We start from the raw sequence: 15,438 nt of genomic DNA, 5'->3' as shown, positions 1-15,438 counted from the left end.
GACACTGACACGAGACCGAGTCGAATCGGGGCTCCACAATGGTGCCCCCAAGAGGGAAACAACACAATGCTCCACCGCTGTTGAGACCGCGAGGTCTAGGGGTTTCACCCGGAGCCGTACCGCGGGGAGGATACCCACAACGATGCCCCCAAGAGGGTTTGACACCCGCATGCATTGCCGCCATTGGCACTGAGATGCTGAGCTTTCGCCCGGAAGCATCCGCACACCGCACCCAATAACTCAGGTACCCGCCGTCCCCAAGTTGGGCGTCCCAAACACGGTCTGGGGGTTGCCGAAGCCGAAGCGCCGCCAACACCAGGATCTCCCACCGTCCACTCCACGCCATCCCCATGACCAAAGAGAGAGACCACCACCACCGTCTTGTTTCCCGCAGTAGAGCCAACCGTGTAGTCCACCTTCCAGGGCTGTCGCCCCAACATCCCCATGAACTCGAGCCCATGGACTAAATAGCACACTGCAACACAAATTGGACAGTGTAGGAAGGCACCATTACTAGAAGCCATCCGAGCACACGGCAGCCCAGGGAAGGGGATCCGCCCTCCGCCACCCGAGAAGCATGTCGTTCGTATGCAATAGCATGGCTGGTGTGGCCTAGATCAGAATTGGCCACCTGCTAGGCCTCGATCATGCCCCATTAGTTTGTTGATTTGTTTCAACAATATTAGTTTGGTATGATATAAATAGAGATATATTCCTGTTGTGAAAGAATTGAATCATTATCTCTGAAACCTGCGCAGGGAACATTTAAGGTGTCAACGGCAACGAACCGTCGGCATATGCCATTTTGGTCATCGATATAGGCTGTGCTGACGGCCGCCGTTGGCACCTGGCCGTCGGCACTACAAGGCATCAGCACAACCACTCATGCGATCGGCACTGGCCAAGCCATCGGCACAGACACTAGGCTGACGTCTAGATCGAGTCGTTGGCACAACAAGGTCGTCGGCACAAGTGCAGGTGGGCGCGCCGATATCTAACAGCCATTTTCTCTAGCAGTTATCTATGCTGACGACAATGCCATCCCCGTCGGCACATGTGCATTTTCAAAAAAAATCATTTTTTCAAAAAGAAAATCAAGGCAATTTTTGAATTGTTTGATAGTTTAATCTTTAAGCATATTCAATATTAGGCTGAATTATTTATTAATAGTCAAACTTTCCACTCGGTCGCCAATCCTCAAACTGCACCCACCCAGCACGATTAACTTCTTCGTTCCTTCCGGATGACATTGCGGCAAAGGAGTTATTCTTTGTTGACCCTACCAATCCTATTAATCCTTGGGTCATGACATCACACATCTTTATTATTTGAACAATTATTTGACTAAAGAACAATGAATATATTATTTTTTAATAATAAATCTTGAAACAATAAAATAATTTTTATTTTTATGTTTTCATCAAATTCTAAAACATGAAAAGCCTCCTATTTCCTTTTGATTTTGACAAATGCAAAAAATGGTAAATGGCCGTAGGCAGTTGAAGTCGGATGTAACTTTTTTGTAGATACATTGTCATATAAAAAACGTTTTCGTCGGAGGTTGTATGCAATCAGAAAAGCAGCTTTACCAAAACATGATGCTATTTTGCATAATATATCAAAATTCATGTTTATTAATTTTTCCTAACAACTAGAACACATAATACATGGTTATCTTTAAAAAATATTTTTTTGTAATTTCTAACATTTTCTTATATTTTTTCGAAAACTAAAGGCGATTCGCTGGGGGTGCGTGGAGCAAAAAAAAAGTTGTGCCGGCGGTGACATAGGTATACCATGTTAGGTACTCGACATTACCAACCCTGGTGCGGATCCAAGAAGGAGCGTACAAGACCCATGAAGCCCAATAAAAGTCCAAGACTAGAAACTATATGAGACAAGTATTAGCCATATCGGGTAAACTGATATGGATCATTATAACCGATCCGAGTATGGACTCTGAGACCTAGACCACTATTTAAGGGCTAGGAGAAGCCATCAAGGAGGGCATCCAAAAACCTTGTAACACGCATCATTGCAATCCCTAGCTTCAATACAATCTCGATGAGACGGTGACTTTTTGCCTTCTATCTACTTTTTGTTGGATACCTAGTTTGTCTGACAAGTCCACGAAACTACCAACGCTCTCTCTCTCCTAAAAATCCAAGTCCATCTTTATGGGCATTGTCGAGGTTACCCCCGTCAGACGGCAAAGCCGCCGGCATAGGGCTGGAAAAAAAACAGCAAAGCCATCTACATAGGGCTGAATAAAAAATTGAAAAAAACTTGTCGTCGGCCTATCAAACGTCATTGCCTCACCGTCACAGGGGAGACTCCCGGCGCCATGCGTCCCAGTCTATGCCGATGACTTTTCTGCGGCCGACTGTGGCTATCGGCACAGGTTGCCCTACGCCAACGACTTTCCTGTGCCGACGATCTCTTCTGCGGCATGTCCTTGTTGAGCGTTGTTCCGACAGCCCCGACAAAATACCATCGACACAGATCATGTTTGTCTGCACCTTGTCTGCTTCTCATAGTGACAGTTATGTACAAGTCCGTTGTTGAGAGGGGCCCCTGGAGCTCACTTTCTAGACGGGATCTTGAATCTTATTTAAAAGGTGCCATATGAAAAGCTTTGCTCTTGTATATTCTAGAATGGCGGATCTTGGGTATGAGGTTGCCCAAAACAATGCCGCCTGGATTCTTGATAGGCATGGGAGAGTCTGGCTTCTGTACAGATACGGAGGGTCAGACATCTCCGTGCACATGCTTTGTGGTGCCAAGCCTCTGAGCAGGGTAATTAAGATGCTGCTTTGTTTATTGGCGATGCGCCATGCAGGATGTACTTGTAAACTTCTGTGTGAATGGTGTACTTGTAAACTTGTATCTATATGAACAGACCAGTACAAGGCTAAGCACCTGAGGTGCATTGCTAATACTGTTTTCACTTACTTATAACTGCACAGTACGTACTATATCAAACATGAAACACACCCATGGGTAGTTTGGATGACATGAAACATTAGTGGCAGCAGCATCTGGTGGTGTGGGCATCTGGTGGTGCCAGTAGCCTTCTTGTAACTTAGTGTTGTAGACACGTTCACGGGTTATGGATGTCTTTTTTTTTTGTTGAGAGAACAAGTTATAGATTTTTTTTTTTTTTGAGAAACCGAGCTATGGATGGTTTGAGTAGTTGAGGTTGAGCTAGAATCTGGCATTCCCCAAAAATAAAAATAAAGTATACTGTGTTCTTTCGACAGGGAGACGGCACATGCACACCCTAGGCAGCCCGCCCCAAATACTTTCTCTATTTCAAATTAATTTGTGTAAATTTATCTAGATTTATATATATCTAAACGTGTTTTAGTGTATAGATATGTGCGAATCTAGATAAATCGGCGATATTTTGTATGGAACGGAGGGAGTGAACAGAAGAGACAGCCTAAAAGCAAATGACATGTGGCGAGATAAATCCAAGACGCCTGACGCCGTCACACGCACTACTTAATACTTTTACTTAGTAGCCTTCTCCTAATTTATGATAGTGTACCTAAAGCTTACACTCAACTATGTGTACCGTTGTTTCACTTTACAAGACTAGTTAATTAAACTGCGACTACACGTAACTAGGTAAGATTATTGCTAATAATTTTCTCCTAACTTTGACTTGTTGTATCGCCGTACTCTCTCTGATCTTAACTCCTTACAGATCTTCATCTTGTTCATGTCTCACTCTAGGATAAGACTAATTGTCAGACCAGATTGTACGTCACATACGTCCATTACATCGTCATTTACGTACCGCCTACATGGGTTCAAGTCAGGCAGTCACTCATGGAGCAATCACGGGTTCATAATCGCCCTGTTTGGATGCAATCATGAAGGAGGCTTATTGGCGTTCTCTTCACTTTTTTGGCAGGGGCCGATACCTGATTAGTACATGTAAAACCTTTTTTTAGGACAAGGGGGTTTGGTTTATGCATGCTCGTCTAGATGATAGTACGTACCCGTGGGTCGTGTCGCTGGAATGGAATCTCTTGGCCGTTGTTAATGCTTCAATTTTTGGCGGGGTCCGACTTGGAACGTGATTGCTCCGGTGTCCCCCCCTTCAGCTCCATGGTTCTAAAAAAATTGGAGCCGCTCCAGATTTTTTGTTTTGATCCGTGGAGCCAGCTTTTGGTACAAATATGTGTAGTTGCTTCAGCTTTTGGTACAAATACGTGGAGTTGGTTCCGCAGAACATAAAAATATGGATTTTTTATTTATTTACGTCCCACTGCCACCGATACGATAAGTGACCAAAATATTACGCACGTTTTATCTTTCTCCCCCTCATCTCTCGGGCATGTTTCCCAATGCCCAGACTCTCCCCGATTTGACTTCACCGCAGCGTGATTCATGCCTGCCCTCACCCAATCGAGGCCGCTGGCAAACGAATGAACTTACCTTCAGCCGGAGTCAAACTTGTCTGAATCATTCTTGCTGTCGCGCAAATCGAGTTGTAGCTTGTTGCCGCCGCCACCAGAAACTTGTTGTGACCGCCTCAACCAACTTCGTCGTGGGTGAGGCGGCGCGCGACGTAGTGGCGGCGACCTAGCGGTGGCGGCTGAGAGCTACAACTCGATTTGCGTGACGGCGAGAACGAATCGGACAAGTTTAACTTCAGCTGAAGGTACGTCGACTCGTTCGCCGGAGTCCATGATTCAGTAGCGACAAATGTAAGTCACGTTGCGATGAAGTCAAATCAGTAGCAGTCGGATGTAAATTACGCCTCTGTGTTTTTTATGTTTGTGTACCAAAATCTAGAGAAGCTTGCAGTTAACTTTTTAAATCCGTCTCGTCTCTTGAGCGTGTTTCAAGATTTCTAATTACCCGGTATTTGGGAACGTCACGGCAGTGCCGAGTGGTTCAGCGCCGCCGCCATAGCCATCCTCACCGTCGTGGCCAGGCCAACTCCACCGCCAGGAAATACTTCGCCACGGGCCAGATGGACTTCCAGCCAAAGATTTAAACGATCACGCGGTGCGTCCCAGTGCTCTGCATTTTTATATTTCACGAATTCAACTTCACGTAATTATACCAAAAGCTGGAGCAGCTCCAATTCTCAGAACCGTGGAGCTAAGGGGGGGACACCGGAGCACACCCCGACTTGGAAACCAGTTGCAAATGCTAACAAAATTCAGCTTGGTGCGTCCAACTCCAGCCTCCAAATGCTTCATACACTAGCTAACTAACCTAACCAAAAGTTCAAATTTATAGCAAGGGCTAGGCAATCCATGTACACCACAACATCCTCTGTCATGGCCGTAAACAAAATGACGGTAATTGATATTTTCGTGTCACTAATATATTCTCTTTATCGAAAAAAAATGACGATAACATCAGATACTAACATATTTTCCCCGGTTCCCTTTTTGGTGCACTAAACTACTCTGTTTCGTTGCGTTCTAATACATTTGAGATACAGATACCTAAACGTGATAAATGATACTTAGCTGCATGGATCGCGAAGTAAGAAACGGGTTTGGCGGCAACAACATGCACGGGAAAATCGCATTGTTCCGGACACTTCACATTTTTCCCTGAAAGTGAACAACGATGGCAATCAAGCCTGGTACCCGCCCGGAAATTTGTGGTCCATGAGAAAAATTCTCAAGATTCAGAACTAGCAGCCGGTAGGAGAAGCATGATGCGTGTTGTGAAATCAACCTAGATTCAGTTAACATTTCGCAGCTTCCGTGGATCCATGGACGGCGTGCGCTACCATCTACGGCATTTGGTACAACCACTGCTCCATTTCCAGTACAACAACAGTAATGTACTGCCGTCTAGCATGGACTTGTGATTGGTTTCAGGTTGCCTGCTTGGTCCTTTCCGCCTCTATAAATGTCGCCCCCACGCTCTCTGTTGTGTCCACAGAAAAACCCAACGGAACTAAATTTCAGTCACGCAGAGAAGCAGCGAGAGAGTGATGGCTATGGCTCAGGGAAGAGGCAGTGCGACGCAGGGCCTCGCCCTCGGCCTGCTCGTCGTGTGCCTCTTCCTCGGCGCCGACGTCGCCGGCGCCGCCACCTACAACGTCGACTGGTCGTTCGCCGCGGACAGCTGGTCCGGCGGCAAGAGCTTCCGCGCCGGCGACGTACTCGGTGAGTGGACGGATCCGTCAGTCAGACAGTGCAGTCAATTACTCATCCGAGTTACCTCGTCTGTTTTGATCTTGAGCTTCAATCTGTTGCTTTGATTTGGGGCGCAGTGTTCAACTACAACCCGTCAGTGCACAACGTGGTGGCGGTGGACGCCGGCGGCTACAGCAGCTGCCAGGGCTCCGGTCCGACGTACAGCTCCGGCAGCGACCACGTCACGCTCGGCGCCGGGACGAGCTACTTCATCTGCAGCCTCCGGGGCCACTGCGGACAAGGGATGAAGATGGCCGTCAATGCAAACTGAAGATGAGCTGCACCAATAAAGTGTTGTGGATGGAACCCACTGACTTCTGTGTGATGGTGTAGGCTCCGTGTGTGATGTACGTAGGAGTATGTTAAGTTGCGAGTATGAAAATGATACGACCGTACAGCAGCTCATGTGTTATGTATGTATGAGAGTGGTAGGTGACGCATGGTGTGTGTATGAATGATCGCCGCATTGTCAGTAAAGAACCTCGGATTGACTTGTGCAATTCGTTCCCTCGATTTCGAAATAATTCTTTATAGCTTTTCTAGATACATATGTATCTACACGTTAAAATATGTATAGATACATTCCTATCTATGCAAAATTGTGACAGTTATTTTGAAACGGATGTAGTATTAGTATGCGTCACATACAGATACAGGTATGCAGCTGACCAGGAACATGGAGACGTGACGCTGTTCTAGGCGAAATTCAAAAAAATAAAATGAATGAGCCAGCTGGCATAGATTTGAACCCAATATATATCACACCGTTGGGCTTTTGTTTTTCTATTGTGGAGAAATGTAGGAGTCCATACAAGGGTTTAAAATAAAATGAATATTTATAGCGCATCTGTTTGAATATTTTTGAAACAATGCAAAAGATTATCCATTGTCATCATTGATTAAGGAGAAGTTTTTCCGAGATCTTACAAGCCACACTTTGACCAAAAGGACAAGATAAAAATAGAAGATCTACTCTCGTGACATTACATTATTTAGGGCCTTAGCCCGGCGAGGCACCTCATCCCCGCCTCGTCCTTGATTTTCCTCACAAGCATTATCGACAGCATGGATTGGTTTCGGAAGACACAACTATTGTTTTCCTTACAAATCTCCAAAAAACCGTCATGGAAAGAGAAACCATGGCTTTTCCACAATTTCCCTCTTTTGTGAATCGCCTTAATCCACCAATCATTTAGAGGGTGCATATCTTGCTAACTTGTAGGGTCAACTTCTTGGAGGCCAAGCGAGTTCTTTAAGATGGAACATACCCTAATGGTAAATTTGTAGAAAAATGGGCGGTCAATTCTTGTTGTTGGTTACAAAATTTGCATAGGCCACAATTTTGTCTTCCTGTTTGCCCGAGTCTACTGCTGCCCAAACTCGATTTTGAAAAATCAACCATAGATATGTAGTTGTTGCAATACGTGTGAAACTCCGTTGCATTGCCAAAATCGCAATTTTCAATCAGATTGTAACCCCTCTAGTAGGATCACAAATCGAAGAATTATAACCGTGCGAGTCATAATGTCATAATTTGGACTAACTAGAATCATATAATCGGCCTACTCACTAAAGGAATGGGAGGCTACGCCGAGGGCCAGGCTATACGCCGACGGCCAAAAGTTGGGGCCGCCGGCGTATGGCCCGGCCAGGCCAGCGTCCGACCCTCGGTGTAGAGTTGTCGTCGGCGTAGCGATGTCTACGCCGAGGGCATCCCTCGGCATATGTTTGGCCCTAGGCGTAGACAGGGCTACGCCGACGGCCACCCTCGGCGTAAGCTATTTTTCAAATTTGTCTAATTTTGTAAGAATCATAACTAATTCATATGATGTCAGAAAAATGAGTATAAGGTATCAAAATGTTCAGAAAAACAACCTCTATCCGTTTATATCAAAATCATGCATATTTGAATCATATACAGTACCACGTTAACATACTAACAATTCAAACACTTTCTTATATGTCCTCGGGTTCCAGTTTTGCCAGATGGCAATTTAAACGAAGTCAGAAAATTCCGCGGAGCCGCATGGCATCATTTTATGTGTCCTAGTAACCACTCCAAAAGTCGGAATTAGGATACGGCTATTATTTTGAAAAAAAAACCTTCACAAATAGGGCTATCGGGAGTTCTATGACTCTTAAGGGAATAAGTAGGAAACGGCCCGTGACACCGCATAGTTTGTCGGAACAAGGCCATATTTGGCACGTGTGGGGTCACTAGGATGGGAAGCAGGGCCCCGGGAGCGGATTTCCAATCCGACCCATGGGCAATGGTTTTTTCATTTTCGGAGTGCCAAAACGGGTTTTTTTGTGTGAAGCAGCTACATGGGGCGCACTTTAGTATTGCGCGAGACCTCCACGTAGTGGTAGGACACCGCCTTTGCACCACATATCACATGTCATATGTGAGCGCTAGCTATCTGGGAATCCATGCGGCTTCATGCGGTGTCCGACCGAATCTACTGCAAACTGACCGGATTTAAACTAGGGGTACACTTTCCATCGCTCAATAAATTCCGGAAAAAATATTTTTAGGTCTAAGACACATCACTTTATGTGCTAATTTTTTCCGTTTAGCGCGATGGTGAACGGGTGCACCAGCGCGCCCGGTACGGCCATACCGCATGTCCGTGGGGGCCCGTTTTTGCCAAATGGCAATTTAAAGGAAGTCAAAAAAAATCCTGCGGAGCCGCATGTCATCATTTTATGTGTCCTAATAACCACTCCAAAAGTCGGATTAGGATACGGCAATTATTTTGGAAAACCCTTCACAAATAGGGCTATCACGTCCGTAGTTCTATGGCTTTTAGGGCAAATGAGTAGGAAACGACCGGTGACACCTCATAGTTTGTCGGAACGAGGCCATATTTGGCACATGTGTGGTCCCTGGGATGGGAAGCAAGGCCCCGGGAGCGGATTTCCAATCCGACCCATGGGCGATGTTTTTTTCATTTTCAGGACGTCAAAACGGGCTTTTTTTGTGAAACAGCTACATATGACGCATTTTAGTATTGCGCGAGACCTCCGTGTAGTAGTAGGACACCGCCTCCGGACGATATATCACATGCCATATGTGCATGCTAGGTATCTGGGAATCCCTGCGGCTTTCTGTGGTGTCCCGTCGAATCCGTTGAAACTGACCGGATTTGAACTAGGGGTACACTTTTCGTCGCTCAATAAATTCCGCGAATTTTTTTTTAGGTCTATAACACATCACTTTATATGCTAATTTTTGTCCGTTTAGCGTGTTGGCGAACGGTGCACCAGCGCGCCCGGTACAACCATTTCGCATCTCCGATGGGGCTGTTTTGGCCAGATGGCAAACTGGACGTCATATTTGGATTCCTCTAATTTTTAGATTCAAATGATGATATGGATGATATATTTATATTGCTCACATTTTTTTGATCGTTTTAGACATATTATTTGTAGAATTTCTATTTTTCGATTTAAAGATATTAATTATTCCATATTAAATAGAAAAAACCAAAAAATCATTTTATTGTTGTTTGAATTAAATATTATTATTACTTATATATTCATTGTTGTTTACTTAAGTAATTATTTGGACTTCAAAAATAAAAAGGTGTGACATCACGGTCCAATGGTTAATAGGGTTGATATGCTATTATTATCAGCAAGGTGTCAATTCTGTAATGGAAACTCATTCGAATGGAACCAAGAAGTTAAGCATTCTGAGTCTGGAGTAGTGTGAGGATGGGTGACTGACTGAGAAGTTTAACCATGATTGTAATTTGACCTAAGATTAAGTATACTTAGAGTTAAAAGTATCTTGGGTGGTGAAAGATAAACAAGAAAAAAAAGAAAAAAAGAAGAAAAATAAAATAATGGTGTAAACTAAATTAAAATTTGAAAAAAATTAAAACTATATGTCGAGGGGTTTGCCGTCCGCATAGCCAAAAATGATTTTTTTAATTTTTTTTGGAATTTTTTTAAAAAAAATGGAAATTTGATTTTTAAAAATTTGTATACCGACGGTTTTGCCATCGGCGTAGCGTCCTACACCGAGGGCCGGGCTACGCCAATGGAAATGGTGACTCTGCCGAGGGAGGTAGCCGCCGAGGAGATATGCCGAGGGCGGCCCTCGGCGTAGCATATGCCGAGGGCCAAAACAGGCTACGCCGAGGGTTCCCGGCCCTCGGCATATCGCCCCATTCGTGTAGTAACTGAACTTGGATCCTGAAGCTGTCGAATTGCAAGACATAATCGTGATTTTGAGAACCTTCTTAGTGCAAAAAATTGCATTCACGTGTCATGTGGAAAGAGAACAAATACATTGCATAAAGTTGTGCTATTCTAACCATCTTGTTCTTTTTTTATGAAGGACACAATCTAGCATTTTTTCAATAAATATTAACTTCGTACCATATGAACATGGGTGGATAAAAATTTAAGACACGCTAGAGTTAATCTAAACTAAAGCGTGCAAACAAGAACAGGAGCAAAATCCACATACAATTTGTGGACATATGGCTCTCCCGTGACATGTAGCACTTTCTTGCCAAAATAATTTGATTTTTTTTAAAAAAAATCTTTTTTTGTACACATACATAAAGATGATTTCTACGAGCATGTAAATTATTGTTGATACAAAGAGCACAAAAATATGCCTCTAAGTAGGCATTCTAAAAAGTATTTTTTGTTTTCGCATTTCTCTTTCTTTCTGTAGGCCAGAAATGAACATAATGCTGTGGGAATTTATATATGTACATAATATACATCCATATATTCATGTAGAATTTTCTGAAGTACAAGATAAATATTTTGAATTTTTACAAATAAAGTTACATGGGGCTCGGGGCCTCGGGCTCCATTTGATGTTTCTCGTATTATTCACACACTACTTAAACATAGAGGTTGCATTTCACGATATCCCTCACTATCACAAGCGGGTTCATTTTCACTTATATCATGGGCATTGCCATGCGGATCAAGACTGAATGAATGAATGTTACACGAATTAATTACTACTCCCACCATACCAAAATAAAAGGCGTATAAGTTTAGTTAAAAGTCAAACTCTACTAAGTTTGACCAATTATGCACGGAAAAATATCAACATTTTACAATAATAAATAGACATATTGAGAAATTATACTTTATGCTGAATCTATTGATATTGATTTAGTATTTTAGATATTTATTTTTTATATAAATCTGATAAAACTTAGAAGCCGTTGACCTTTTATTAAACTTACGTATCTATAATTTTTAATGCTTCATGCTTGTTTTACATCAATTAATATATGTTTTGCTTACACTTCGATGCACTTTTATATGATTTCTGGCACTAACCTATTAACAAGATGTCACAGTGTCATTTCCCTGTTTTCTATTATTTTTGTATTTCAAAAAAGTTGTACAGGAAATATTCTCGGAATTGGACGAAACAAAAGCCGAAATCAATATTTTACCGAAACGAAGATAGAGTCCAGAGGAGGGTCGAAGAGGCACTACAGTGCGGCCAGACCAACCCCTAGCACGGCCTGAGTGTGGCCCGCGCCTAGGGGTGGTGTGTGCTGAGCACCTCAAGAGGAAGGTATGATGAGCACAACATGAAGTTTTACCTCAGTAAGAAACTAAGGTTTATCGACCAGTAGGAGAAAAACGTCCTCTCCCGAGGTGTTGTGAACCAACTCGTGGCAGGACGCACTGCCGGCGTCAGCAGCAACGTGGAGACCTGCACACAAACAACCAAGTACTTTGTCCCCAACTTTTAGCGAGATTGTCATGCTCACTGGTTTTGCTGAAAACAAAGGATTAAACGAACCGTGTTGAAGAAGAATTGTTTGCAGAGAACAGAACAGGAAAAATGTTGTAGAAGATTGCAATTAAAAGAAGAAGGACCGGGGTCCACAGTTCACTAGAGGCGCATCCCAAATAAATAAATATGCTGGATAAACAAATTACAGATGGGCAATTGACAAACAAAGATTCTACGCTAATGGTTGGTGGAGAATACATGCTATGAAAGTCTGAGCGCATTACAACAATATACATAGACCGTAATCCAACTGCATCTATGACTAATAATCCACCTTCAGGATTGCATCTGCGACACCCTCCAGTATTAAGTTGCAAGCAACAGACTATCGCTTTAAGCAATGTGTGTAAAGTAAACGATGAAACTACCCTTGAATAGAACACCGTTGTTTTCTCCCTAGTAGCAACAACACATCTACAACCGTAGAGAACAAGGTCACTTCACATGGTTAAATAGAGGCATGAACCCACTATCGAGCATAAATATTCCCTCTTGGAGTCGCTAGCATCTACTTGGCTAGAGCATCTACTAGAAACGGAGAGCATGCAAGATCATAATAAATAATACATAATCTCAACCAAAGAAATCTCTCTATAAATCGGATCCACATCAAACCAACATGTAGCAATTACAAATAGATGATCTTGATCATGTTAGGCAGCTCACAAGATCTATACATGAAGCACAACAAGAAGAGGACAACCATCTAGCTACTGCTATGGACCCATGGTCCGTGGACGACTACTCACGCATCACCTCGGATGAAGACATGGCGATGTAGAGGCCTCCGGCGGTGATTTCCCTCTCCGGCAGGGTGCCGGGATGGACTGCAAAACCCTGCCGACTAGGGTTTCAGTTGACGGCGTCGTCGGAACTTTTCGTGGATGGAGGCTCGGGTCCCTGGGGTTTTCCCGATACGAGGAATAAATAGGTGGAAGTACGGAGCAAACGAGGCGACGAGGCGCCAGTTCAAGGGCCAGGCGCGGCCAAGGGTGGGGCCGCGCCTACCCTATGTACTGCCACGTGGCAGTTGTCATGCGCGTGTCCTTCTGGCTTCGTCTTCGTCCCGGAAAAATAAGACTCTGGCTTTTGTTTCGTCCAATTCCGAGAAACTTTCATGTACAACTTTTCGTAAACACAAAAACAGTGGAAAGCAGGAACTGGCACTGCGTTAATAGGTTAGTCCTAGAAAATGCTAAAAAGTGTGGAAAAGTGCACATAAATCATATAAGAATTATAACAAAACAAGCATGGAGCATCAAAAATTATAGATACGTTTGGGACGTATCAACATCCCCAAGCTTAACTCCTGCTCGTCCTCGTGTAGGTAAGTGATAACAAATAAATAATTTTTGAGGTGACATGTTGTCACACTACTTTGATCAATCAAAGTGTAAAAGCAAGCATAGCTGGAATCATAGAATCCTAACATAAGCATGATAGATATAATCAAACAATGAAACTTAATAACCATGCTAAAACATGAATAGTAATCAAACAAAAGAAAATGTATAACGTGCATGAAAAACAAAGTGATTATCAAGAGCATAGCATAGATACATAATAAAGTGGTACTCAGCTTGTCCCATAAGTGGAAGCAAAACATAAATGCTTGGACACCTTTAAAAGATTATAAGAATGACTAGAAACAAAAAGTTTAAACAAGCAGTACCATAATTATGAGTCAATCAATAAAATCTTGAGACCATGCACATAAAACTAAGAATGACAACTATGCTCTCATAAGTGGTGCATAAACTAGAAGGTTGAGACTCAACATAAAAGTAAAAGAAGGTCTCTCTTTGAGAGGCAAGTAAGATCACTCATGTGCTAGAGCTTTTTATTGAAACAACAAGAGTATAAAATGCACTTTTGTGAGGTGGATGATGTCAACGGTAAGTACAAAGCATATGGGTTATGCAAAAGTGCTACTTCTAAATCGCAAGCCTCATGCATAATTGCTACTAGTGCTCACACCTCGTCCTACTCACCTCGGATCACCATTAGCTCTCATCACATACAAGTTGTTTTAACCGAGTATCACAAAGGGGTACCCTAGTGCCTCCTGTACAAAGGTCCTAGGAGATGCATTGCTTTTGATTTCTTATTTTTAAAGCATCTTCAACTTGGGACATCCATACTGGGACGACACGAGCAACAGATAAATGGACTCCTCTTATTTTTTTATTGCTAGAAGCTTTCTCATAAGAGATTGAGGATTTGTCCAAGTGAAAATTCCACAATGATACATGGTTTCGGTTAGCGGACCAATGTTTTCTCTAACAAAAATGTATACTCAAACTATTGTGCATGGATAATCTCCTTCATTTCAGACAAGATGAACATGCATAGCAACCCACATGATATTCAGCGGCAAAGCACACAAATGTGTCCCCAGTATTTCAATGGTTATCACACAACAAGCAACTTAAAAGAGCTACGGTTACACAAGGAACACACGCTAGGCACAATAGTCATTTTTACTACTTTCCCATGAGCAACAAAAATATAATACTTTGAAATTTAAAGGTAGGACATGAGCAAACTACTATGAAATGGCAATGAAATACCACATATAGGTAGATATGGTTGACACTTTGGCATATTTGGTTTTTGGTGGTTGGATGCATGAATAAAATACCACACAAACGGAGGCTAGAAAAAGACCGGGTGCGACCAACTAAGAGAGCATAATGGCCATAATCATGCACAACGACAAAATATATTAATCAAAGCATAAAGTGATACACAAATTGCAAACTAAATGATCATAGAGGCAAGAATTGACTGGAATGTAGTCATGACATGTTGCAAAACATGTGCCAAGTCGACCCAAATAAAAACATTCGCATGAGAATATATAGCACAATATTATGCTTTTTCTATTGTATGCTAAAAACAATGCATGAAACCTTCAATGGCACACTAAACACTCTCAGTATTTGAGACTAATCATAATGAAAACATAATTAACAAGCTCATCATGAGAATAACATCTAGCAAGATATGCAAAAAATAACTATGCTACGGTCTAAAAATGCTTCCATTTGCATCACACACACATAAAACTTTTTCATGCTTCCAACGCCAACCAAATAAAACCAAACAACTCTCATATATGAAAAACAAGTAAATGTCCAGAGAGCTATTGAAACTCAAATAAATGTAAACGTGAAGCGTGTCTCTCTCCAACGCAAAATTCATAACAGTGGAGCGTGTCTCACTCCAAAATAAACATGCAAAACAGCGGAGCGTGTCTCACTCCAAAGTAAATATGCAAAGCGGTGGAGCGTGTCTCACTCCAACGTAAACATGAATGATGGGATCCAAATTTATTGAAAATAAACACACAGCAAAAAGTAAAGACGCTCCAAGGATAACACATATCACATGAAGGAATAAAAATATAGCGTGTTGAAAAATGATCTGGTGCTTTTTGTTGATGAAGAGGGGATGCCCAAGCTTTGACGCTTGTAC

General features: G+C 42.7%; 1 protein-coding gene across 1 annotated transcript; it reads left to right on the top strand.

The window, feature by feature from the left end:
• Positions 1-5,903: 5,903 nt before the first annotated feature.
• On the top strand, positions 5,904-6,676 carry LOC127349038 (chemocyanin). The gene is made up of 2 exons (XM_051374852.2): positions 5,904-6,146; positions 6,254-6,676. The coding sequence occupies exons 1-2, from the start codon at positions 5,972-5,974 to the stop codon at positions 6,445-6,447; spliced, it is 369 nt and encodes a 122-aa protein (XP_051230812.1). The 5' UTR covers positions 5,904-5,971; the 3' UTR covers positions 6,448-6,676.
• The last annotated feature ends 8,762 nt before the right edge of the window (positions 6,677-15,438 follow it).

Source organism: Lolium perenne, chromosome 4 (genome assembly GCF_019359855.2).
Source record: "Lolium perenne isolate Kyuss_39 chromosome 4, Kyuss_2.0, whole genome shotgun sequence".
NCBI classification, from domain to species: Eukaryota; Viridiplantae; Streptophyta; class Magnoliopsida; order Poales; family Poaceae; genus Lolium; species Lolium perenne.
The sequence above is the reverse complement of the archived record's forward strand: the minus strand, read 5'-3'. Positions and strand labels throughout refer to the sequence as shown.

Coding starts and splice junctions, on each gene's coding strand:
- LOC127349038 (XM_051374852.2), top strand. CDS start 5,972: ATGGCTATGGCTCAGGGAAGAGGCAGTGCGACGCAGGGCCTCGCCCTC. Junction 6,147..6,253: donor CCGCGCCGGCGACGTACTCG/GTGAGTGGACGG, acceptor TTTGGGGCGCAG/TGTTCAACTACAACCCGTCA.